This window comes from Lethenteron reissneri, chromosome 35, assembly GCF_015708825.2.
Source record: "Lethenteron reissneri isolate LAM-NWPU_2019-01 chromosome 35, ASM1570882v1, whole genome shotgun sequence".
Taxonomy (NCBI): Eukaryota; Metazoa; Chordata; class Hyperoartia; order Petromyzontiformes; family Petromyzontidae; genus Lethenteron; species Lethenteron reissneri.
In genome coordinates, this window is record NC_083813.1 from 2,681,931 (window position 1) to 2,707,955 (window position 26,025).

Genomic DNA, 26,025 nt, shown 5'->3' on the forward strand with positions numbered 1-26,025 from the left:
TAAGTGTATATATGCCATGTTTTTTTATGTTATTATAAACTCTGTGGGGCACAGTGTATGGAATTTTGTTCACTGTATTGCAATAATAAATACCCATGCCACATGAGCCGTGCAGCCAAGACCTCAAACTGATTGAATTTTGGAATTCTGAAAGGTGTCGGTCGGCGTGTTCGTTTTATTTTATTTATGGCTCTTTCGTCGTTAATTATAACTTCTTGAAATCATGGATTTGCCAGCCCAGTTCCAGCTATCGGTCATTCTCGCAGCGGCGGCTTTTGGTTGGCTATCGAACGAAGACGGTCACCGTATCACGCGCGCGCCATCAGATGCGCTTCTGCGACCGTCTGGAACGCTCTTCCTTCCGATATTAGGAAGCCATTGGAGCTGTGCAATTTTAAATCGTTTGGATTGAAAACAAATTCATTTGTGACTGCTTTTTGAGTTTAGTTTGTTGTCCTTCCCTCGCACCTTCAGTCCACTCAAACTATTTCATGTGTGTCCTGCTTTAACACTCGAAGTGGCAAAGTGAACGTGTCTCCAAGCTGAAGTGTTGGACAGCTGCCATGTATTAATCCCGCCCACCCCCCGATTTGATTCGTCATAATTTGAGGTCATGATTTAATTGAAGCATCAAATCGTTTTGGTCTTTGTTATTTACCATCTCATTTGTGTTGTTTCTTCGTGATTTTTGTCTCATGTCGTACATACACACAAACCGATGGCACTCAAGCAATGCATTTAAATCACAATCATTTTTCTGTCGGTGATCAGTTGGTTCTAACAGTGTTTTAAATAATACCGGAACAGTGTCCCAGACAACATGAGAATCCTGAACAATATTTTCAGTTTTTAAAATGAGTAAATAAAAACAGGCAGTCCTCGACTTACGAACATCAGACTTACGAACACCTGTACTTACGAACCAGCTTCCATGAAAAGAAAACATTATATTGACTTACAACGCGACACGGCAATTGCAAACTAAAACCTCGGAACTATTTTGTTCAGAGGAGCAATTGTGGGGGTCGCTAGCCCCCGAGATCCCTCCCTCGATAATGCTAACGGCCGGGCTAGCATCATCAATCGCCCCCCCGCTGCTAAGCGAACCGCTGCTAAGTTCCTCACCCATGGTGTGGGAGCCGTCGCCCGAGGGTTCCACCCCACCGCGGGTCCGCGTAGCAGGCATGATTAATTACGTACGCGCACACCCACACACACAGCTCCGTACGGCACTCACTCTTGCGCTTCTCTGCGCCGCGCTGGCCGCTCACGTTACAATCGCGCACCTGGGGTACGCCGATTTCGCACGACGAGAGCTTACGCATACCCCGTACCACACGCGTTCACACTTATAACACGTAACGAGCACACGCCAGCGGGGCACACGCCGACACAACGACTAAAGTCGCCGCCGCCGTGCGCGCGAGATAAACCGTACAACAATGCGCAGCCGATTACGCTATGATCGCGCACCTGGGGGACGCCGATTACGCACGCTGCGAGCTTACGCACACACAGTACCACACGCGTTCCCACACGCTCACACTGCACGACAAGATCACGCGAGACCACGCTTCGCTATTAATGATTTATTACCTGATAACTAATGTTGAATTAGTGAGTCGACGAGGCTGGCCTATTCCACTAAACCGGCACCTATTCCCTATTTATCGGCTATGATTCTAAGTCACCTTCTTACTCACTGTTAAGTGTCCACGGCGGTCCGCTGATCCTTGTGTTAACCGCGTGCCTCGGTGCGTCGCACGGACGTCCGGGTCGCTGGCTCGAGCTGCGTCTGGTCGCCTGGCGCTGGAGTAAGAGAGCGATTTCCCCTCTGCGCTCCTCTATTTATCCTCCCTACCTCCAAAGGGGATGCTGCGCTGAACAATGGGCTCGTGCACCCCAAGCCCGCGCACGGCAGTCCCCAGGCGCTGTTGATATGCTAATCAGTGAGCGACGTTGGCGGCGTACATCCTAATTACTCCCTTACCCTTCCTAACAATGGGGCCTGCGCGCTCAAGCGCAATTATCCCAACCCCCCATGACTATGCGCAACAGCCCCTGTGACCCCGCTATTCATGCTGTCTCGTGCCTCCCCTGCTTGCCCCGTCGACTCGTGGGGGTGTGTGTGGGGGGAAATGCGCCTCAACCGCGGTGGCCGAATGCCCCACGCCGCGACCACACCATATTAAGGCCGGCAGCAGCACCGCGGTACCACGTAGCACGGGGGAGGTCATCCAATTCCCTGATCGCCGGAAACCGTGAGAATTAATCCCGATAAGGGTCTCTCGGATAAAAACCGGTCGATCAGGTAACCTTCCCTTCCAGCTCTATGGGGGGGGGGGGGGGGGATGCGTGCGGGTGTGTGCTTATGTGGGGCGGGTGATGGGGGGCAGTGCGGTGGGGGAAGCCGGGCGGCTCCCTGGCTCGGCAGAGCGGCCCCGTCGCTGTGGCACCACATAGCCCCCCGGGGTGCCAGTCCCCGTCCCGGGTTGACTTGAGCACCTCGCCTGGGTTGCCCCCACGAGGTATCGCCGCGGGGTCCGCGGGATTCGCCCGGCCCTTGTGGCTGGCCTCGGGGGTGGCGGCTCCGTCTCCTGGGGCTCCGGCGGTGGTCTCCTCCTCCATTCCAACGGCTCCCCTCGGCCTCTGGCACCTGCGGGCTGGGGAACAAACTCAGAGGCGGTGGGGTTTAAGGGTCGCCGTCCTCGTCGCCCCCGGCCCCGCCCGGGGCCCCTCGGAGCCCGGGGCTCCGTGGGGCCCATGTACTGCGCGAGGCCCCCGGGCACGGGGGGTGGGGGGACCCCGGGGTTTCGGGGTACTTGGACGGCGGGGCTCCCTCCCTCGGGGGCTGCTCGCCACGGCTTCAGTCGGCGGATGTTGACCACCATCTCCCGGCCCCTCTCTCCTCCCTGAATCAGTACCGTCCAGGGTGAGATCTGCCGTCTCACAATCCAGGGTCCTCGCCAGTAGGTGGTCAGCTTCCCCACCTGTCCGGCACCGACGCGGGGAGTGTACAGCCACACCTCGGAGCCCGCAGTGTAGAAGGGGGGCTCCATACGGGGTCGGGCGCCCTGCTCTTGCCGCTGGTGCGCGGCCTCTCCGTGCGGGTAGGCTCGGCCCATGGCCCCTCGCAGGGTCTCCAGCAAGTGCTCCACGGGGTGGCTCCCTTCCTCCCGTTGCGGCGGAGGGACACCGAACAGCAGATCTGCGGGCAGGCGAGACTCGCGACCAAACATCATTAGGAACGGGGTCTGTCCTGTAGAGGTGTGAACGGTGGTGGTGTAGGCGAACAGGGCATAGGGAAGGTGTTCGTCCCAGTCCTGTTGATTCGCGGCCGCCATGCGTTTAAGCTTCCCGGCCAGAGTCTGGTTCATCCTCTCTACCATCCCGTTCGCCTGGGGGTGATACGCCGTGGTTCGGTCCTTCTGGATCCCGAACTCTCGGCACAGTGCCTGAAATAGTTCGGCCTCGAATTCACTACCCTGGTCGGTAATGACTCGTTCGGGGATCCCGCACTTAAGTACGTAGTTTTCCACGAAGGCCCGGGCCACTACGAGGGCTGTTTTATCCGGGATAGCCACCGCCACGGGGTAGCGGGTGAAGTATTCCACCGCTACGAGAATATATCGGTTGCCCCGGTGGGATCGTGGAAAGGGCCCCTGCAGGTCGATTCCGACCAACTGATTCGTCCGACTGACTCGGAACGGCCTCAGGGGTACCTGGTACCTCGCCGGCTTTTGCCCACACTGCTGACAGGCCCGGCAGCCCTGCACCCAGGCGGCCACATCTTGTGCCAATTTGGGCCAGAGATACTGGCGACGCAGGGTCTCTCGAGTGCGTCGTTCCCCATCGTGGCCCCCGAGTGGGTGGTCATGCACCAGCCGTAGCAGCTGGGGTCGCACCTGGGCAGGAACACAGATGCACCCCGGCTGGCCGGCCTCGGTTAACTCCCGTACCACTCCGTTCTGCACACACAACCGGGCATACAAACCGCTCCAGGGTCCTGGTAGTGCATCCTTCTTCTCTCGCAGTGCCGCCTCCACCGCCGCCAGATCCGGATCTCGCTGCTGGGTCTGTCTCAGCTGCTCGTCGTTTAGGCCCGGGAAGGCGCAGCCGACGTCCTCCTGGATCCGTCCGATCGGGTCCCGAGCCGCGGGTCCCGCGCTTGCCGGGCGGTCGACGGGATCCTCAGTGCCACCTGTGAGGGTCTCTGTGGCGCACACTGCACTCTCTCTCGCTGGGGGGGGGTCAGTGGCCGCGGCCTCTCGGGGGTCCGTTGCCTGCCGGCAGCGTCCCCCCGTGAAACACGGGCAGGCCTCCTCCGCCCTCGTCTCGGCGTACACCGTGGGTCGCCTCGACAAGGCGTCCGCGTTTGCATGCGTCCGGCCAGCCCGATACTCGATTTGCAGGTTGTACTCCTGCAACTGCGCCAACCACCGGGCCATCTGCCCCCGTGGCTCCTTGAATGTAAGAAGGAACTGAAGAGCATAATGGTCAGTGCGTACGCGACATCTCCTGCCGTACAAATACGGCCGGAACTGTTTGCATGCGAAAATCACGGCGTACAACTCTTGGCGGGTCACGCAATAGTTCAGCTCGGCCCCACTCAAGGTCCGGCTGGCGTACGCGATGACTCGTTCCGTCCCATCCTGTACCTGTGACAACACCGCGCCCAGCCCGCTGCTGCAGGCGTCGGTGTCCAAAATAAAATCGGTGGTAAAATCGGGGAAAGCAAGGGTGGGGGCGTGGGTGAGGTGGTCTTTGAGAGTGGTGAAGGCCGTCTGGCAGGCCCCCGTCCACTGGTAGGGGTGCTTAGGGGAGGTGAGTTGGGTGAGGGGGCGTGCAATCTCGCTGAATCCTTTTACAAATCGACGATAATAGGTGGCGAGCCCCAAAAATGATCTGATCTACGTCAGATTCCTTGGCCGTGGCCACTCCACTACGGCGCGTACCTTCTCCGGATCGGTGTGCACGCCTGCCTTGCTGACGCGATGCCCGAGGTACCCCACCTCGCGTTGTGCGATGTAACACTCACGTGGCTTGAGCTTGAGATGAGCCGCTCGCAGTCGCTGGAACACCTCTCGAAGCCTGGACCAATGCTCAGACAAAGATCTACTGAACACTATCACATCGTCCAAGTAAATCAGGCACTGTTCCCACTGCAAGCCCCGCATCACCAACTCCATCAACCGCTGGAACGTCGCGGGCGCGTTAGTGAGTCCGAACGGCAACACTCGAAACTCAAACAGGCCCATCGGGGTGGTGAATGCTGTTTTTGGCCGATCCTCCTCCGCCATCTCCACCTGCCAGTACCCGGACGCGAGATCGAGGGTGGAAAAATATCGCGCTCCGGCGAGGCTGTCGAAGGTGTCGTCGATGCGGGGTATGGGGAAGGCATCGCCGAGCGTGACTGCATTTAGTTTACGGTAATCGACGCAGAACCGGGTTGACCCATCCTTTTTCGTTACTAGTACCACTGGGGCTGACCAGGGGCTCGCCGAGGGCTGAATTATGTTATCGCGAAGCATGTCCCCAACCGCCTCTTTGATCTGGGTGCGTTCGGGTGCGCCCACTCGGTACGCAGGGAGTTTGATGGGTCGGGCTGCACCGGTGTCAATTTGGTGCTTAACAAGGTCGGTCCGACCCACGTCCGAGTCGTGTTCGCTGAACACGTCGGCATACTCCCGCAGTAACTCGCGCAGCCGATCGGCCTCTCCCTTAGGTAAGTCCGCCCATGGTACATGTAACGCGTCGAGCAGGGGAACGACCTCGGCTCGGGGAGTCGGGCCGACTCGCCAGGCCAGGTCCTGCTCACCCTCCGGACGACCGGGGTCCTCAGCCCAGAGTGCGAACACCGAGTCGTTAGAGTGGCGTGCGTGCAGGGGGTGTACGGTGGCTATCGGGGTGCGCCGTCGCATTATCGCTGGGGTATTGTGGGGGTTAAACATCCGCATAAACAATCGGTCCCCATCTGCGTTTACCAACGTGGCGGATCCCACAATCCCATACCGTTTTGCCAACTCCGGGTGAGGAGTTAGCATTACCTCCCCTGATGGTCGGAGCGCGGGGTCGGTGGGGGATGTTGCCACCGGCACCAGCATCTCGGTGAGCGGGCCGATGGTGACTGCCGTCGCCAGGATAGCGGCCACAGGTGCGAAGCGGGGGCGCGTCGGTTCTCGTCCCAAGAACGGTATCCGCTCGCCGTTGCTCTCCATGGTGGCGCATCGCTGGCGGGGTTGCACGTTGAGTCCCAGCCGTTCTAAGAGGTCGGTACCTGCGATACACTCGTGACACAACGCACTCGACACGTAGAACTCCTGGGTGCACACCTGACTGCCTATGCGGACCTCTAGGGTGGCTTTCCCCAGCAGCCCCATTCCGGCTCCGCTCGCAGTGTGCAGCGCGCGGTCCGGGGCCTGCAGGTGACGCACGTCGACCCCGATCGCGCTGCAGTGCGCTGCGCTCACGAGCGAGGCCACCGCCCCCGTGTCCAGTAGGATGCGGGTACGCACTCCGTTTACCTCCCCTTCCACCAGCGACGTGGCCCCCGTGATCCCCGCCACCAGCTCCCGCAGCCAGTCGCCAGGAGTCACCGTTTCTGTGGGCGTTGTTGCTGGAACCTGTGTGGAGATCACTCGCTCGCCATTATTCTCATTATCGTCTATCTGTATCGGGACCGCGTCGATTGCACCCCTAGTTGGTCCGCTCTCTAGGGGGCGTTGGAGTTTAACCCCCGTGTCTGTCTAGCTCGGGTGATTTCCGGACAATCCCTCACTAGATGCCCTCGGCGATCGCACATATAACATGCCCGGGGAGGGGGGGCGGCTCCGTAGCGGGTCCCCTGTCCGCTCCCTCTCCCAGTACGCAGTTGTCCCAAATCGGACTCTAATTGGGACACCCTCCCGGCTAGTCCCCCTACTGTCGAGCGTAGTTCACCCATCTCAGACTGGAGGGTCTTCATATTTTTATTTGCGTCCTCGCGTACCTGGTTTACCTTGTCGTCTATCTGGGTTACCTGGCCGGAGACATCCTTTATACCCGTTTGTATACCGGCAACCCATCCCGGGGTTGTCTCGCGGGACACTGGAGGCTCTCTTTCCCGGCCCCTTACCCTCCTCGCGAGCTCTTGTTCCTCCTCCTCATCTTCCGAGAGCAGGCTCGCAATGGCGCGCTCTCGTCCCAGCCCCCGGAGCTGCGCGCGTTCGCTGTGAATTCTTTCACACTTACGTGCGCGCTCGACAAGGGCGTTAAAGGGAAGACGTGGGCAGCTCATGTCTGGCTGCCACCACGCCGTGCGAGACAGGTACCGCTGGATTTTCTCGGCGGCCAGTTCCTCAATAACATCAGTTGCGTACCCCGGGCGTGCGATCTTTGTTAACTCGCGCACATCCTCGGCGTAATCACGTAGATCTTCGCCAGGTTGGCGCCGGCGCGCCTCTAAGGCCGATTTTGCTTCCTCCTCGTCACGCGTGCCAAACCGCTGATCGAGTCGGCGCATCAGCTCCTCTAGCTGTGTCTGTGCGCTCGCGGGTAACGCTTCTACAAAATCGGCTGCCCGCCCATCAAGATTCATATTAAGTTGACGTACTGCCTGCGCGTCCGTCCACCCATTAATTTCCTTGGCCCCTAAGAGATTGCGGGCGAATGCCTTCCACGAAGGGGCCCCCCGGCCGGTAAATATTAGTCTTATTTTAGCGTGAGGTAACGCGGGGGTCCGTACCGCTTCCGACACCAATTTGTGGGGGTCGCTAGCCCCCGAGATCCCTCCCTCGATAATGCTAACGGCCGGGCTAGCATCATCAATCGCCCCCCCGCTGCTAAGCGAACCGCTGCTAAGTTCCTCACCCATGGTGTGGGAGCCGTCGCCCGAGGGTTCCACCCCACCGCGGGTCCGCGTAGCAGGCATGATTAATTACGTACGCGCACACCCACACACACAGCTCCGTACGGCACTCACTCTTGCGCTTCTCTGCGCCGCGCTGGCCGCTCACGTTACAATCGCGCACCTGGGGTACGCCGATTTCGCACGACGAGAGCTTACGCATACCCCGTACCACACGCGTTCACACTTATAACACGTAACGAGCACACGCCAGCGGGGCACACGCCGACACAACGACTAAAGTCGCCGCCGCCGTGCGCGCGAGATAAACCGTACAACAATGCGCAGCCGATTACGCTATGATCGCGCACCTGGGGGACGCCGATTACGCACGCTGCGAGCTTACGCACACACAGTACCACACGCGTTCCCACACGCTCACACTGCACGACAAGATCACGCGAGACCACGCTTCGCTATTAATGATTTATTACCTGATAACTAATGTTGAATTAGTGAGTCGACGAGGCTGGCCTATTCCACTAAACCGGCACCTATTCCCTATTTATCGGCTATGATTCTAAGTCACCTTCTTACTCACTGTTAAGTGTCCACGGCGGTCCGCTGATCCTTGTGTTAACCGCGTGCCTCGGTGCGTCGCACGGACGTCCGGGTCGCTGGCTCGAGCTGCGTCTGGTCGCCTGGCGCTGGAGTAAGAGAGCGATTTCCCCTCTGCGCTCCTCTATTTATCCTCCCTACCTCCAAAGGGGATGCTGCGCTGAACAATGGGCTCGTGCACCCCAAGCCCGCGCACGGCAGTCCCCAGGCGCTGTTGATATGCTAATCAGTGAGCGACGTTGGCGGCGTACATCCTAATTACTCCCTTACCCTTCCTAACAATGGGGCCTGCGCGCTCAAGCGCAATTATCCCAACCCCCCATGACTATGCGCAACAGCCCCTGTGACCCCGCTATTCATGCTGTCTCGTGCCTCCCCTGCTTGCCCCGTCGACTCGTGGGGGTGTGTGTGGGGGGAAATGCGCCTCAACCGCGGTGGCCGAATGCCCCACGCCGCGACCACACCATATTAAGGCCGGCAGCAGCACCGCGGTACCACGTAGCACGGGGGAGGTCATCCAATTCCCTGATCGCCGGAAACCGTGAGAATTAATCCCGATAAGGGTCTCTCGGATAAAAACCGGTCGATCAGGTAACCTTCCCTTCCAGCTCTATGGGGGGGGGGGGGGGATGCGTGCGGGTGTGTGCTTATGTGGGGCGGGTGATGGGGGGCAGTGCGGTGGGGGAAGCCGGGCGGCTCCCTGGCTCGGCAGAGCGGCCCCGTCGCTGTGGCACCACACAATCCTCCGCGAGATGTAATGAGTCGGTCTGGCTCTGGGAGTGAGTGCATGTGTGCGCGTGCGGATGTGTGTGTGAAAGTGTGAGTGTGTGAGAAGCGATAGTGTCGCGGTTACTAGGTTGGGCTGCGAAAGTGCCGACTCAAGTTAGATCCTAGCTCACGGCCAACACCAGTACCTGGCGTGGCGTGTAAACATCACCACTTGGGAGACAAAGGCGGCCGGCCGTGGTGTTGGCCACCTACCCCCTCGTGTGCCGTGCCGGCCTTCATTGGTGTTACTTACAGCACTTGCCCCAACAGTCTGTTCAGGCTATACGGGTGACTTCCGCGACACGCCGTGTAGAGGGTACTTCTTCTTTATTACTCACACTGGGCACAACACAGGTCAACACTTATTCCTTCTCACACTGAGTGCAACACGAGGTATTAACGTCTCTATTGGCTACACGCAGCCGATCACTCGGCGTGGTCCCATCGCCCCCGCTCGGCTACGCCGCTCGCTGGTGGCGTGACGATGATGGCGATGGAAACCCCGCAGGAGATCTTCCACGTGGCCGAATGACGAAGAGAGATGTCTGCGAGCAGCGACACAGCCAGGACCCAAGACCCGGGTCCGCTCCCCCTGATATCCCCCCAGGCGTGGCTAAGCCCCGCCTCCGGCCACGCCCTCTCGTGGAACCTTCGAGCAGGTTCCCGGAGTATCTGGGCTAACCCCACCTGTTACCTTGGCCCCAGATACACCTCCTTCCTGATTGGTTGTTACTTAACCGTGCCCGTACCCGTAGTTCCCCTTCCAGGCCAGCAGGTGTCACCCTGTCATTACACGGGGGCACGGGGGAGGTTCCTTATCTTTGTGGGCACGTGTGTGTGGGGGTAGTGGTAGTGCAACTGTTCACGCACTCTGCTACCAACCTGGAGACCAAAGTTCAATTCCCGCTCACGATCAACACCAGTGACGATTGTCAGGCGTGGCGCTGACTACTCATTCCCTCCTGTGTCGGCGCCGCTCGCTAACACCACTTGCCCCAACAGCCTGTTAAGGCGACAAGGGTATCGTTGTCGTTTGGGTTTGTCCGTGTCTTTGGTGTTGTGTGTCTGTGTGTGTGCGCGTGACCCGTGTGTCTGTGTGCAATTGTGGTTACTCATTTCCCCCCTTCCGAATACAGGGTCGCATTAGGACTCATGAAAATAAAACTGTTTTCTATTTATGTTACTTTATTTTGTCTTGTATTTACGACACAGTATTTTTTTTACAACGTTACATGCAAATGTACAATATGTGTTCTTAATTGTGAGTTGTGAGAAAATGGCTTCCCTTTTTGTTGAACCGTAACACATTTCATAACACTGACCGTTTGGGCATTTAAATACAGTAACATTGTTGTGTTCAGACTTACGGACCGTTCGACTTACGAACCAGTTTCGGGAACGAATTAGGTTCGTAACCCGAGGACTGTCGGTATCTAAGTCTGCTCTCGGTTTGCCTGGGTGAAAAGTGATCAACGTCTTTACGCAATCCTGGTCAGGTGGTTCCACACTTAATAATTTGTACAAAATTCGCATGTTTTTTTGCATTCAATATCATTATTTGCAACCGATTCTCACGTGAACAATTTCACGACAGACTGGCAGATGGAACGGTGGGTAACGTAGTACGAAGCACAGACACTTGGAAGTGAGTCGTGTGTCTTCTATTGCCAAAGTCTTTATTCAGTAACTTCCCGTTACAGTGGGCACTTCCTTGGCTACTCAAAAATAATACAACACACACACACATCTCGAGTGAACTTACTGGCAACATATAATTCTCTAAAACACGAGAACTTGCGGTTGAGAACACCCTCTCACTGCGTCGCGCGGCCCTTGCAGATCCACTTCTGCAAGCCGTCTGAAACACTCCTCCCGATAACCGAAAGCCACTGGGAGCTATGCAAGGCATTTTAAAAATCTAGACTTAAAACTAATTTAGTTAGAACTGTTTTTTGTGTTCAGTTTGTTGTCTTTTCCGATTCGCACGGTTGGCTACGTACGGTGCGAAAAAAGTTCAACATACATATACGTACATATGTCGCAGCGGGGCGGGGACGGACCTTCTGCCGACCTTCTTTTGAGTAGGTGGACGTCTGCCCCTGAGCACGTTGGAGGAGGCGACTCATCGTGGCCGCCGCGTGCCCTCGGGAGTGGGGGGAGGGAGGCCACTTGAACGCCCCGAACTCAGTTACCGCGGTGCTGCCCGGCCACCCAGCTCGAACCGGTTTGGAACTGAACTTGACGGCGCTGTAATAACTGACTGTAAAATCGGACCGCGATGAAATCTCCGATCATGCAAGATAGTAGCCATTTGGCCTCGTGCCTGATTACCTCTCAGCCGTATTTGCTGCTGTTGTTGAACTCGTGCCCAATTGGCCAGATCTTTAGAACTTTCCCGAAAACTCCTGTTTCTTTGGCTGCCCGAGTTTAAAACTCCCAGTTCGGACTGATCCCTAACTGCAAACAACTTTAAATATACCGCCGTGGCACAAGGGATTGATTCTCAATCCACTACAGAAGCTTTCGTGAGCAACGTTATGATTCATAGCTGATTTTTTTTTTAAAGATGCTGATGTGTGTCGTATACCCTGCTCCACCTGATACTGCCGAATAAACCATTGTCAGGTGACCAATCGGGCCCAAGATTTGCGTGTTTGTTCACGTGGCAACTTTATTTGACTCCAAAAAAGCTATTATGAATCGTATCCAACCACGTCTTACATACTGTGTACATAAAACATAAAATAACAGAAACAGTAACACAGTTTTGCATATATATTTTATAAAATTAGATAATTTTAATGGCAGCAATCTTATCTATAATGTACTTACAAATAACATCACCACTACATTATTGTCCACTGAGCCATTCTGTTTGCACATGAATGGCACATGTTGATCATAAACACATTCCCTCTATCAGTTTACCTGCGACAGAGCATACCGTATTGCAATATTAACAATATATATTAAAAAGAAAAACACTTTTGAAATGATTTTGACAACTTTTCAAAATTATCTATTCACACTTGATGTGTTTCGTTACGACACTTGCTGTGTCATGAGGGATGTTTTGTTTCACCGATTAGAGCATAGCTCCTGCAGAGCAAGCGTGTGTATGGAAGAAAAGAATGGCCCAGACAGGTGGAAGAAATATCTGAAAACGGATTAAAGCGTAGAAACGTAACCCCCCGACAACTGATTGCATGCATCACGGCTGGCGGAAGAGCTTCCATTACAGGGAGCTCTGGACAAGTTCCCCTCTGTCAGTTTTATTTGGCCAACTCTCCCATGATGGCCAAGACACATTGGAAGAGGTGGGAGCATCATCCACGCTTTAACCCCACCACACGTGACCTGCCTATCGGATTAACTGCTGCGTGCTGCTGGGGAGACAAGAGGCCCAGGGAGATTTAAGAGACACTATTTCAACTGCCGTGCTGGAACATCCAACGGGAGACTTGTGGGTTGTGAATCCAGCTTGTTGACCATTACCTTCACGACAGCATCTCTGTTGCATAACCCAAGTGGGTTCTCCCTTCCGTGGAGACATGTAAAGTATCTCGGAAGCCATTCAATGGTAGGTTAAAGGAATCCTGACTGGGTGGGAATGTGTGGAATTGACCCCAACTCGTGGTTCAGGGCTGCCAAAGGAAAACGAGTGGCACTCTATTGCTCATATCGTCAGCGAGACAGTTTAACTTGACTTGTATTTGTCTGTACATAATATGAGTGATAACACCCTGTACATTACAATCCTTGTAGGGGGTAGTGAAACATTGTAAGGTAATGAAATCCCCCGTAGATTCTGCAATTCTGTAGAGTTCATGGAATCCTGTATTCGAGCACATTAAGTGTGAGGGGTTACATCGTTTATGATACACCGACTATGTTCTATAGGACCCGGTGAGGTGTAGGTTCCGTGTAGTATTGAGACCATATGACGCTGCCCGTTAGTTAACTCAGCCCCACCATCCTTCCTGAGGTTGATCAAACGATTGGCAAGTTTTTTGTTGCGGAAGTCAACATTAGTCAGCTTGTGGTGAGAATGGCCCCTTGTCATGATAGCGTGGAATTTATACCACTGGCTCAGGTTTGCAAAATAGAAATGTGGGAGCGCCTCCCCACAACTCCTCGGAGCACGGAGACAGTTTCCACCATTTTGTATTAGAAGCCCATTCCGAAATGCGTAACCACTCTCTTCACATTGCCAATCTGAGAAGTCACAGGGGGAGGCAGACAAGGGCATTGAGAGAGAGAGGTAATGTCGTGATGTCTGGATGCGACAACACATCTTGCTGTTTAGGTTGTCGGCAGAACTTAAATGACCGTGAAAAAAAAGCTGCTAGGATTTCATACAACAGAAATACACATCCAGTATAATACCAACGGAGTATCCCATTATAAAAACTGCGTGGTAAATTGTGTGTTGTATATTGTAGCATAATCATTATTGAATAGCATGCCCTGTGGGTGAAGCGCCAAGTGTTGTATCAGGGTAAGTGAATACACTTTCCTCCATTCTTATCTCTAAGTACAAATTGTACTGTGTATATATGTTTGAGTATATCGGCCGATTGATCTCCCATTGTTTAGCCAGAAGCGTTTTGCTTAAGCTCTTATTTAGTTAAATTTCGATTTAAAGCTTTCGTGACTGCAGGGATTCATCTTCTTGGTTCTTTCGGTAAAGTCACGAAGAAGGGAAGTAATAAAATAATAAAAATAAAACATAATAAAATAATTCTCACGACGTTTCGGCCACAACGCAAGCAGCCGTCCTCAGGTGAAAACCAGGTCCGTCGAGGCGACAGAGTCTGAGTCTCATTCAGACTCTGTCGCATTCAGACTCTGTCGCCTCGACGGACCTGGTTTTCACCTGAGGACGGCTGCTTGCGTTGTGGCCGAAACGTCGTGAGAATTATTTTATTATGTTTTATTTTTATTATTTTATTACTTCCCTTCTACGTGACTTTACCGAAAGAACCAAGAAGACTCTTACTTAGTTTCGAGTTGTTGGGCTTCATCAGTAGAATCCGATTACTAAACACGTAATGCTGGTTTACCAGACACTGTTGGTGAGGACTTTACTTCTAATCACACTGCTGGTTATACTATATCTACGTAAATGAAAGCATCGAGATTGGCTTGCATAACCGCAGACGTGTTAGAACCGGTTTTTACAATGGGGCTCTATTGTGATGATACAGTAATACTGTAGTAATAAGAAGAAGAATATGGCATGATATTTTCTGGATACCACAATTTTACATGGTATTATCAATCAATATTAAACACAAAGGACAAGGATAACAAATATATAAAACAAGCCGCTAAGCCACTCTATTAAATGAGGATCCACAATTTGCACATTTTATTGCCATATGTTACTAAATGTACGTGTAATTGTATTGCGACATATTGTGAATTGTTACTATATTAAATTTAGTGGAATTTCCAATCACATCGCATGTCATGTGACGATTATCAGTGGCCACGTTGTAAATGTTCTACCTTGGATTAGGAGCATATCCAAGGCAAACTATTTGCAAGCTAAAAACAAACTCTACATATTGACACATACCACCTCCATTTTATAAATGTAGTTCACCTGTTTATTTTCTATTTAGTCACTTTCCAATCGACAATAAATGACTGCAGGCCATTATTATCTGACTGCAAGCTCGCTGCATATCTTGTGTAATGAGATTGTACTGAAGGGTTTTCACTGTGAGGAACGCAACACGTTAATGTTTTCAGGGAAATTGCTTTTTTATCATAGCAGAGAGAAAAACAGGGCAGCAGATGACATTTTTAAAAAATCGACAACTGAAAATAAATTGTCATTTATTACGTTAAATATATTTGTCAAGTCCCAATAATTTGCATTCCTCCCTCAGTTGTGCCCTATAGAAGGGTCATTGTCGAAAACGATGGATTCAAAGTTGTTTTCGTGGCGTGCTGATGAGGAAAGTACTGCCAGTGTTGTTCAGCTTGAGCCACAGGGAGGCACTATGGCACCATCACTGTTGGAGGTCAGCAGTGCTGGGCACCAGACTCCCCCTCTCACCATAGAAATGTCTAATTTCCACCAATGGCTCAGAACCACCACTGGAAATGAGCACAAATCTATGCTCGTCTGACCAGGGATAACGATTTGACCTGCCTCGTTTCTAGGCCAGTGCTAGTATATTTGCTTTTTTTTTAAATACAGCATACATATTTTCATATCCATTAAATCCAATCCGTGATAGGAGTTATGTGTTATTGGTGAACAAAAAGTGCCCTAACCGAGCTCCTTCAACCTTGGAGGATGACACTACAGAACTACTTCTGTAGTCACATCGAATGCCTCTAAGACCCAACATTAGATGTCCTCCTGCTTACCACATTTTGTCAAAATGTATAGCAACAACGAAGTGTCACGCTGAAATATGTGCTATGTGCATTGGTCAAATTAAGTGAATCGCCACATGTATTTATATTTTTATGAAGTCGTCATCGACAACTGAGACCATCAACTGACTACACTAATAACAATGTTTAATCATAGATGGCTAGACCCAGAATCGAACTCAGGTCTCAACCATTAAGTGTTTTTTTACGTAATCGCCTAGACTCAGGGGAAGATCACACATACATATGGATCCTCAGTCAATGAGAACAGTGGCAGGCAGAGTGGCGCTGTGCTAACACTTGTGCCTCACTGCAAGAAGGGCCTGGGTTTGATACCCAACTCGGTTACCCTTCAGTCTGTTATCCCCCTCTTTTGCAAGGTTTTCCTCCGGGTTTTCCCAGCCCACCCCCACCCGACTCCCCCACAACAACAAAATATCCAACGCTAATCAAGGTCCAAATTTGCCCCGAAAAAATATCATCCAAAAATTAACTCACACAGCAATCAATGTCACCCTTACTGGCAGACTACCCCCATCGCTGAGCGCAGGGCGTTGAGTCGCCTTGTGCCGCGCAAGGGACACAGCAGCTGCCAATAGGTGGGAGGGGGATCTTCACTCTGAGACGTTTCGTGACGTGTTAGAATGCAAGTTCATTCACTCCTTTAGACATAAATTACATATGGCTAAGAGGACCTGTGTCTATACTCTATATAACCACACAATTAAACGCTGACAGGGATCTCTTATTTGGAAAAAAATGTTGCATTCATGAAACTGGCCAGCATGTGCCACTACGGTACTAAGGTAACGGACACATGACGTTCGTAAGATCCCCTTCCTCTAAGTGCCACCCAGTACGCCATAACGTGGCTGAGTGTATCCCTTACCCGAGCCATAACTACTGTATTGCCTTTAACTTAATGAGGCACGGGTTCTTGAACACTTTTAGAACTGTCCGTGCCCTCTCATCTGCTTCGTTATTTATATGCCAAACTCGACGCCATTTTTGTTTTTACCCTGCCGTTCCAAGACAATCAAAACCCCCCACTGGAAGCAAACCGCCAACCACCACGGACCCCCGAATCCTTGCATGGTTTGTTCTCCAGCGTACATCTCGTTCGTTTCTTTGACTCTCCTCGCACCTCATTTCAGAAACAGCTGTTACAACCATAACAAAAAAAAACCCACCAACAACAACCAACAGATGCAATTTGTGGTTGTGCGAAGACACAACCTAAAAAAATATATAATGCTCAGTCTTATTTCGTAGATATTCGCAGAGTGTAAGCTTGACGACACGCACGTGCTCGGGGCGTATTGTGAGATCACAAGAATGCCCCATAGCGGCCTCCTGTGGTGTCATAGGGACGTTCTGAGTCCCCTCGCCTCCAATTAACTATTTAACTTTCACTTTTTTAACCACGTAAGGTCCACTGAGATATATAGCTCTTTTTCAGAAGTGAACTGGCCAAAAAATATATCTCAACCAAGCGGCTTATCGTGTGTACATTTATAGCAGCCAAATTCTCTAAACGCGTGATGTTGATTCTAAATGTGGAGGGGAAACCGGAGAACCAGGAGAAAAAGCCACACGACCACGGGGAGAACATGCAAACTCCATAGTAGAGGTGGTTTGGTTAGATCGTGTTAAACTGACTAACAAATATGGGAAGGATAGTTTTCTTCAAGCAAGAAAAGTTAAGAAACTCGGCATCAAGCGGATTAAGCTGTCTTCTTAAACTCATCACATTCAGTCACTTAAAGCTAACCAAATACCACTTAACGCTAATGAATTGGTAAAAGATGCAATCTAACCCAAAAACCTCTATTATGGATAATATTGATCTCAAACTCCTACGTGTTAAAATGGCAGATCAAGATATAGAGGCGTCTGGGTCGGGATTGAACCCACGACCTCCCTATATACCAGGCGAGGTAGTTAACATCTCGCCACCGTGGCATGCATGAGTCAGACCAGATATCTCACTTGTCGTACAAACCTGAGGTGACACAACTTTAGTGGTTCCAATTTCTTCATGTGACCATTAACAGTGAATCACGTGACAAGCACTTTATAATGGCCCATGGACTATTGCTGCATGCTGAGAGCCGCCCATGTTAGTTGGTTGCAGGGAAAAAAACCTCATATTTGCCCAGTTTGCAAAAGAAAACTCAATGTGAATTGAAGGAAATTTCATTTCAGGAAATGTAAGCAATTGTCCACAGGATTCCAATGGGAAACCACAATGACGGCACTATAACCTATGTGTGGCAGGTCAATCTGCGGTTGTTGTTGTGATTCACAGGAGCATGTTTGAAGAGAGGGCTACCATGATTAAATATTAACTAACCTATGATTAACTAAACAATGCAACTGTGAACCTGACAATTAAACAATCAATTCACAATTCAGAATAACCTACATTTACTTGCAGGGGCATCGGTTGCATACACGTATAGCGGCTTGTGAATGGCTTGAGGTAGGGGGGGACTCCAAGGCGCCCCAGCCCGGCCCCTATTCGCATGGCTGCATCCGGGGACGGGGTGTGAATCAGCCAATGGGAAACCGCCCCCTCAGTGAGCACATGGTTAGGAATTTCTAATGCGCCCTTCGTGTGCTGCATCGAATGTTCGGAGCCGATTCTATTTGAATTGATTCTACTGAAAATAGATTGATGGAGAATCGATTTCATATGCCGTGAGGAAATTACCGTTTTTTAGATGTATATTTTTTAAAGATACATTTTGTTGGGCCGCCACCCTAATGCCCTGGCACACGTACCAGCCGCCATTGGATTTAATCTGCCACGTGACTGGACCAATGTAACATATAAGAGAGATTAAGCAACAAATATGTTGCTGGGCATCACTCCGCTGTTCCTGATGCGATTGTCTAGCTCGACCACCTGAATGTGAAATTGTAGTTGTTCTGCATCAGCATCAGCAGCCCATAAGACGAGAAGACTGGTCCAGAACACCCGTGGCTGGCAGGCCAAATTATGAGTTTCCGTTTCCGTGGTGAGACCATTACTTTGTCCGTCCTTTTTTAGGGTTGCGTCTTCCTTTAAGTCTCCACAAAGCGTGGCTTCACAAACATCCGCAAACCCACACGTCACGTCCAATGTAAAACTGCACGTTGCAGAGTCCCTCTATCACAGCTCAGTATTTATATTAAACAAGATTCTTCTCTCGGCGAGCCTTATGTCAAACACAAATAAAAGTATTGTAATATACATCATGTATATGCATGTGTATATGTGTAATTTTATATGCCTATGGTACATATTCTGTACATATGGCGGGGGTAAAGCACGACATTGGTAGGGAATGAAGGCGTAACAAATCTTGAGATTTAGATTTTAAATTGACACGCTAATAATATGTTACGCGTTGACACGTTAATAACTTAATTGGGCCCTCCATTCTCAGTGACATCAGCCGTACCTGGTGAGACTGAAATACACATGGTGGGAAATGAACAAGAGTTGTCCTTTGGAGTACCCCACTCCTGCAAGAGGAAATATGGAAATTCCAAAAATGGTTGATTGTTGTAGGTGAACACTCAATGGTCATTAGAGCATAGTGACACTGATTTTATAGCATATATACCATAGGCGCATATTCCACTGTGTATGTCAAGTACAAGTATATGGCATATGCACACACATATAAAACATATATGTATGCATACGCATGCATATACACAATACTGCTGGAAAATTAAAGCGTTTCGAACATAAGGCAAATATGGTAAACACACACAACGGATAAATACAGTTATGTACGCCATTCGTAAATAGACGGCACATTTATCTCGATTAAACAAAACGAAAGTGTGAAATGAATTGTACTGTACTGGAACGCCTCCATCATTCCTCACTGAAGGAAATGTGAAAGCGAACTTCTGCTGCGGAGGCTGGGAGGCACTCACAATCACAAGGTCACAAGTTCAAATCCTGGTCCGGGATCCAACCCAGCCCACCATCCCTCCAGGGTTAAAATAAGCACCACTTTGGGTGGAAAGTCAACAGTGGCTGCCTCGTGGATGAACTGCCAAAGTGATATAAAATATCCACCGCCGGCCCACGGCAGCCAGCGTAGCTGAGCGTCGCCCCACGCGAATGCGAGCGTCACGTCGAAGTACATTTGCGGGGATTAAAACTGGTTTACGCTGAAGCCGGTCAGCAGGCGAGTGAGCGAGCGAAGGAGCGGTCGGTCGGGCGGGTTGAGAGCACGAGCGAGCGAGCATGCGTGCGTGCGTGCGAGTCCGGTCACGTCTCCGTGTAGTGGTGGTAGTGATGGTGGTGGTGGTGCTCGTGGAAGTGGTGGTGCTCGTGCCGCTGCATCAGAGGCATCGCCGCGTCATACGCTCCACCGTAAGCGTCTCCCTCGCCCGCTACGGGCAGCGGGAGCGCCGGCCCGGGCGCCAGCCCGTAGCGCCCGTGCGCCTCGCGTGACCTCTGCCGGTGCTTCTTGTTTCCGTGCTGCTGCTGCTGCTGCAGTTCGGACGGCGATGCAAGCACCGGGGCGTACACGCTCTGTGACTGCAACCGGAGGGCTTTTCCGGACTTGGCCGTGGCTGGCTTGCCGTGGACCCTCGGCGAACGCGCAATCAGCAAAAGCTGCTGCTGGGTTCGAGCCTTGCTCGCCAAGGCCTCGCCCTGCTGCCGGTTGAGTGGCGGCGGCGCGTCACCGCCTTGGCCGGCGCCGGCGTCGCAAGCGTGCGGTCGATGGCTGCCGCGTGGTCCGTGACTCTCGGGCCCCTGCGAGTGCGAGCGACCGTGGGGCTGCGTCGCCTTGCTCTGTTGCTCCTGCTTGATATTTTCTGGTGTGTCTGCACAGATGCACACAAAGGGCAATCCCCCACCCCCCATCGTTATATATTTTCGTTTGCACGGCACTTAAATGCCAAAGCATATCAAAACACCTTACAACATATTTCTCGCATCAAGGAGCATCAACCATCACGTGAACTCCGGTCATCCTTGCAGCAGCGGGTTTTGGGTGGTCATTGAACAAAGACGGTCATCGCATCGCGCGCTTTCAGATGCGCTTCTGCGGCCGTCTGGAATGCTCTTCCTTCCGATATTAGGAAACCACTGGAGCCATCGACGTTTAAATCTAGATTGAAACCTCATTTCTTTACAACTACTTTTTATGTTTAGTTTGTTGTCCTTCACCCCGCACCTCCGGTTAGCATGGCTGGCTACGTATGGCGCGAAAAACGTTCAACATACAATCATACATATCTCATCTCAAACATTTGAAAGGAGACCCCCCCAGAAGGCCGTATTTAGGCACCGAAGTAGCTCTGGCCTACTCGCACCTGGTCATCGTGGACACACGGTTTCAACGCACCTTCCTCGAAGCGCGACGTGTAGTTCTCGATACCCGCGAGGTCTAGGTAATGGTTCCGCCGCTCTATGTTCTCGTCCAGGCAGTAATGGTGCCGCGTGTTGGCTGGGGGGTTCTGGTCACTGTTGTGCCGACTGCAAGCAAAAGCGGAGTGGAGGGGTGAATGTGTAGTTCACATGCGCACGCTCAAACTATTTGGGCAATTTTTTTTATTTTATTTTACCAGGTAAGGCCCACTGAGCTGCAATATATAGCTCTTTTTCAGATGTGCACTGGCCATCACGAATCATAGCTCAACGAAGTGGCTTATTACGTGGACATGTATCGCTGCCAAATAACTCTTAAAGGCATGTTTCGAAATGTGGAGAGAGAAAACCTGAGGACCCGGAGAAAAATCCACGTGACCACGGGGAGAGAGACACAAACTCCAAATATATAGGAGGCAAGGTCGGGATCGAACCCAAAACCTCCTGTACACCAGGTGAGGTAGCTAACATCTCGCCACCATGGCGCCCCAGTGGCAGCACGGGCAACAGATGTACAGGCAGACCCTGACTTACAAACGGGTTCCGTTCCTGAGACCCGTTCGTAAGTTGAACAGTTCGTAAGTCAGAACACAATAATACACTGTATTTAAATGCACATACGGTCAGTGTTATGATGTGTGTTAGGGTGCAACAAAAAAGGGAAGCATTGTTAAAATCATAAATAAGAATAAATATTGCACCTTTGTATATTTGCCAAACCAAATAGCTCAGCGGTTCTGTTCACGAGTGTGAGTTCACGTTCGCAAGTCGGATGGTCTTACGGAAGCTCGTTCGTAAGTGGGGATGCTCATTATTGGGGCATTCATAAGTCGTAGACTGCCTGTAATCTGATCCAATTAGAAAAATCCGATTACTTTCGTTTCCATCCATCATCTTTCTGGGGTCAATAAGATGAGTATATAACTTGGTGGCAAGTCAGCAGTGGCGTTTTGAGAGGATGCGGAATTTCCTCCACTGGCTCTGGGTACCATTTAGAGAGATGAGCGCGGATGTAAAAATGCAACACATTTAACTGCGACCGTTCTTTGTGACTGAACTCTTACCGAAGGTTCCGTTTGTCAGGACCGCCCACCCCGTCGGGGCTCCCCGTGGCACCGGCCCATGTCCCCTGTACGTCTGTGTGAACATGGCGGGAAGCATAGACAGACACATAGACAGATATTCAGACATAAAGACGCATGCAGGCATTCATAGAGACACTCAAGCTCAACGTACAGGCAAGCGAGATTCAGATCTCACTGCTGGAAATCAAATTCAGGTCACCTGATTCAGCATTGCTCGACTGCCTTCCCCCTCAACCCCACAATACATAGACATACAGGCATGCACAATACCAACAACAACAACAGCCGCAATTCACCGCTAACTGGTGGTGACGTCACCGCTGTGCTAGGTCCACAAATTCCAAATGACAAAGATCCCCCATTTTTCCTTGTACCGTACGTAGCCAACCATGCTAATCGAAGCCTTGAACAGATTGTTGGGGCAACTGCTGTTAGCAAGCACTTATGAAGGCCAGCCTTGCACGTAAGAGGGAGGGTGGCCAACAGTATGCCCGGCCGCCTTTGTCTCACCAGTGCTGATGTTTATACACCAGGCAAGTTGCTCATTAAAGGATGAGTTTAAATTCGCCACTGATGTCGGCCATGAGCATGAATGTAACTCGGGAAGCCGGGTTTGTAGCGCAGTGCACTAACTGCTGTGCCACCGCTCCCCACATCACAACACATATATACACGTACGTATGTAGATACACATGCACACACACACACACGTACGTATGTAGATACACATGCTTACGCTGAGACATACCCATATGCAAAAACGCACGGTAACTCACAGAGACACGCTGACATAACCGAGGACGTAAAAACAACATCAACGGCATTATACACATTGCTGTGGTGTCTAGGCTGTTAGCGAGCACCCATTAAGGAGATCACAGAACATGCAGGGATGATGCTATCAACACAACGCACAACTGACCATCTTTGTCTCATGCGTGGCGATGTTTGCACACAAGGCACAATTGACCTCAAAGATAACTGCAATGGGTTCGGATACCACTTGCCACTTATGATGTGCATGGCGAGAGATTTAGTCCAAATAACCAGAATAATGACCAGAGTCCTCATAACGTGGGTATTGTCGTTAAATACATTTTTTTAAACGTTTCATTTCCGGACCAAATTTTATATACGTGAATTTACATCAGTAGTATGTGGAATCTGAACCTATTACTGGACATCCCCTAGATTAAATAATCCTTAAATAAGTACATGACATTCTAATGTGCTGTGCCAGCCTAGGACAGTATTGTTAATAACACTTGTCTCTCCACAATCTATAAGGCTACGAAGGTCGTCGTGATGTAACAATTTCACGGTATAAAATACGATATAAGACCCATGGTAATGGCATCGTCCATTTTTCTCAGTGTCATCATAACGTGAGTATTGCTACTTTTTTATATACATATTTGACTTCCTAACTTGAAATTATGAAGTTAAAAAAATTACAGGTTCAAATTAATAATTAAACGAAGAAGATAAACTATGATTACCATGTAAATTAATGAGTTGTAAAATGTTTCCTGAAGTGATTGATGTTATGGTGGTGATATGACATAATAAATTCCATGTTAATTTAATTTCGTTAATTGTTTCTTGTATAACTGAAAGCATGTGCTTTAGAAGTGTTACAGGCTGTAGGGTTGCAATGATTAGAAGACTTATTGCAGGCTAAAGTCGAGTGAACGGCCGTTGAACAACTTTTAAATAAATCCTTAATCATACAATAAGTGCACCGAAGAACAAAAACAAAAAAGATTAAAATATGAAACACAATTACGAGGTAATGTAAATAAAACATCATAATCGTCATATCGTGAAAGTTAATATCGTATCGCGAAAATGATATATCGGCCACCCCTAAAGGAAGGAAGGCCCTGTGTATTTGCTGCAGACACAAACACTATGAAGTAAACAATTAAACAATTTTTTTTTCTTTTACCAGGTAAGGCTCACTGAGCTATACAGCTCTTTTTCAGAAACGACCTCGCCACAAATGATAGCTCAACGAAGTGGCTTATCACGTGTAAATTTATAACAGCCAAATACTCTAAACACATATTACCAAATGTAGAGGGGAAAAAACCAGAGGACCCTAGAAAAAAATCCACTCGACCACGGGGAGAGAGAGAGAGACGCAAACTCCAGATATACAGCAGGCGTCGGTGTCGGGATAAAAGCCAAGACCTCCTGTATACTAGGCGAGGTAGTTAACATCTCCTCGCTACTGGGGCACCCACACGGGGAGACGGCCACAGCAGGGGTCACTTCGGCGTCTCAGTACCGGTATTCGCTCGTCGCCGCTGGCTCGGGTCTGGCGTGACGCTCAGCTTCACGCGCAGAGTTTTGCTGTTGTTGGGGGAGTGGTTGACAGAGTTGTCCACCACCTCGTAGATTGTGTGCATCAGTCCGGCAATATCCTGGTGGAGGCATCATCATCATCATTAACATCATCATCATTAACATCACAGATGTTAGTTTAACTGGTTTATTGGCTGTGTTGGGTGGTGGCGGCTTTAACGACACATTTATATATTTACGCGATCTAATCCAAAAAAATCTGTATTGTCGATTACTATCATTACTACTCACACACGTTTACCAATATAATAATCACAAACACAATGTTCCCCTGACCATACAGTGCAAAAAGTGCTCTGTTGCCTTGACCTAGGAGACACCCACAGACTATTATTGTACGTGTGCGTGTATCTATACATATTCTGTACATATATACGTGCTCAATATGCGTCATGGCCCAAAGTGTACCCCTGCTCAAACAGTGCGAGGCATTGCTCATCTGCCGATGAGCTGATGGTGGAAATTCCACATTCCAGATGGCAGGTGTAGGATTCCCAGCCGCAGATGATATGTGGCAAGCGACAATCTGAAGGCGACCTAGAAACCCCTGGTTCCCACCTCTACCCCAACGTGCACTTCATCCACCAGCAGTTGACAAAGGGCTTTAAATGATGTACTACTATGATTATGAACTCTCGTATTACACATACTACAGGTTAGAAAAAAACCACCATTAATGCTGCCACAGAACCCAAAAACACGTACATCAGGATAACATTTTGGACAACGGCTCTTCTTCAGAGCAGAGAGGGTAGGAATGTTGCCTCGTAGTTGGAGATTGCATTTTTTGGGGCTTCCCCTAACACAGATCAATGCACATTTTTGGACAAGTTCAAATTTACACGGTTATCTCGTCTGCTTAGAGGACTTTTGCCATGGAGTCTTCTGCTCATGGGAAACGGTTCAGGTGTTCAATACTTTTGTTTCTATTTCCCAGCATTTTCAAGGCATTGCACCATCGTGAGAGTCAACTCGAGTACATCGCTCAGTCTCTTTGCCATTTCTGCTCTGAATTAGGGCCCACTGATTGAAACGTTAACCTGATACTTAAAATTTGTTCTGTTAAGACGGCAGCGTTAATAATAAAGGCACTTGTTATTTTTTTTTTTACGTGTCAGTAAGTTGCTGGCCACTGTGCAGGCCCATTAATAATTTTTTGAACATCCACACGTACAGTTAAAAAATTTAATGACACGTATTTTGTGGCACACACACATGCGCGTACGTGCGTGCACGCGCAGCCACAATTATATTTATATACACTCGCGTAAAAACGAAAGGGCATCGTCGCGTGCTAAACTCATGGCTCACAGTTCTCCCTGAATTTTCGGAAACGCAAACGACAAAAATCCCCGCCCTGTCTCTTGTTCATACTCGGCCAAAAAAAAAACACCGCGGGCACGGGCCACCTTGCCCATATTCCCTGGCGAGCCAACGCGAAACCACGGTCGTTCGCCAAAACCCACAAACCCCTCCTGCAACCGCAACAACATTTCGCGCTCGACCACCCCATGCCAAGCCACGTCCCAAATAAGGCTTAGTGGCTCACAAGGGGATTCCTTAGCTGACCTCTCATGGTGAGACTA

General features: G+C 50.5%; 1 protein-coding gene across 3 annotated transcripts in view; it reads right to left on the reverse strand.

Annotated features, from left to right (window-relative positions):
- Positions 1–14,073: 14,073 nt before the first annotated feature.
- LOC133350809 (protein naked cuticle homolog 2-like) overlaps positions 14,074–26,025 on the reverse strand; it is a 105,562-nt gene continuing 93,610 nt past the window's right edge. For 2 of the 3 annotated variants that reach the window (XM_061565562.1, XM_061565561.1), the window contains 4 exons: positions 24,363–24,498; positions 22,052–22,124; positions 20,965–21,095; positions 14,074–20,440 (listed from right to left, as the gene is read on the reverse strand). In XM_061565562.1, coding sequence (XP_061421546.1) covers positions 19,878–20,440; positions 20,965–21,095; positions 22,052–22,124; positions 24,363–24,498 — 903 coding nt within the window. In that variant the 3' untranslated portion in view covers positions 14,074–19,877. The remainder of the gene's footprint in view (positions 20,441–20,964; positions 21,096–22,051; positions 22,125–24,362; positions 24,499–26,025) is intronic. The other variant, XM_061565560.1, reaches the window with a different exon arrangement.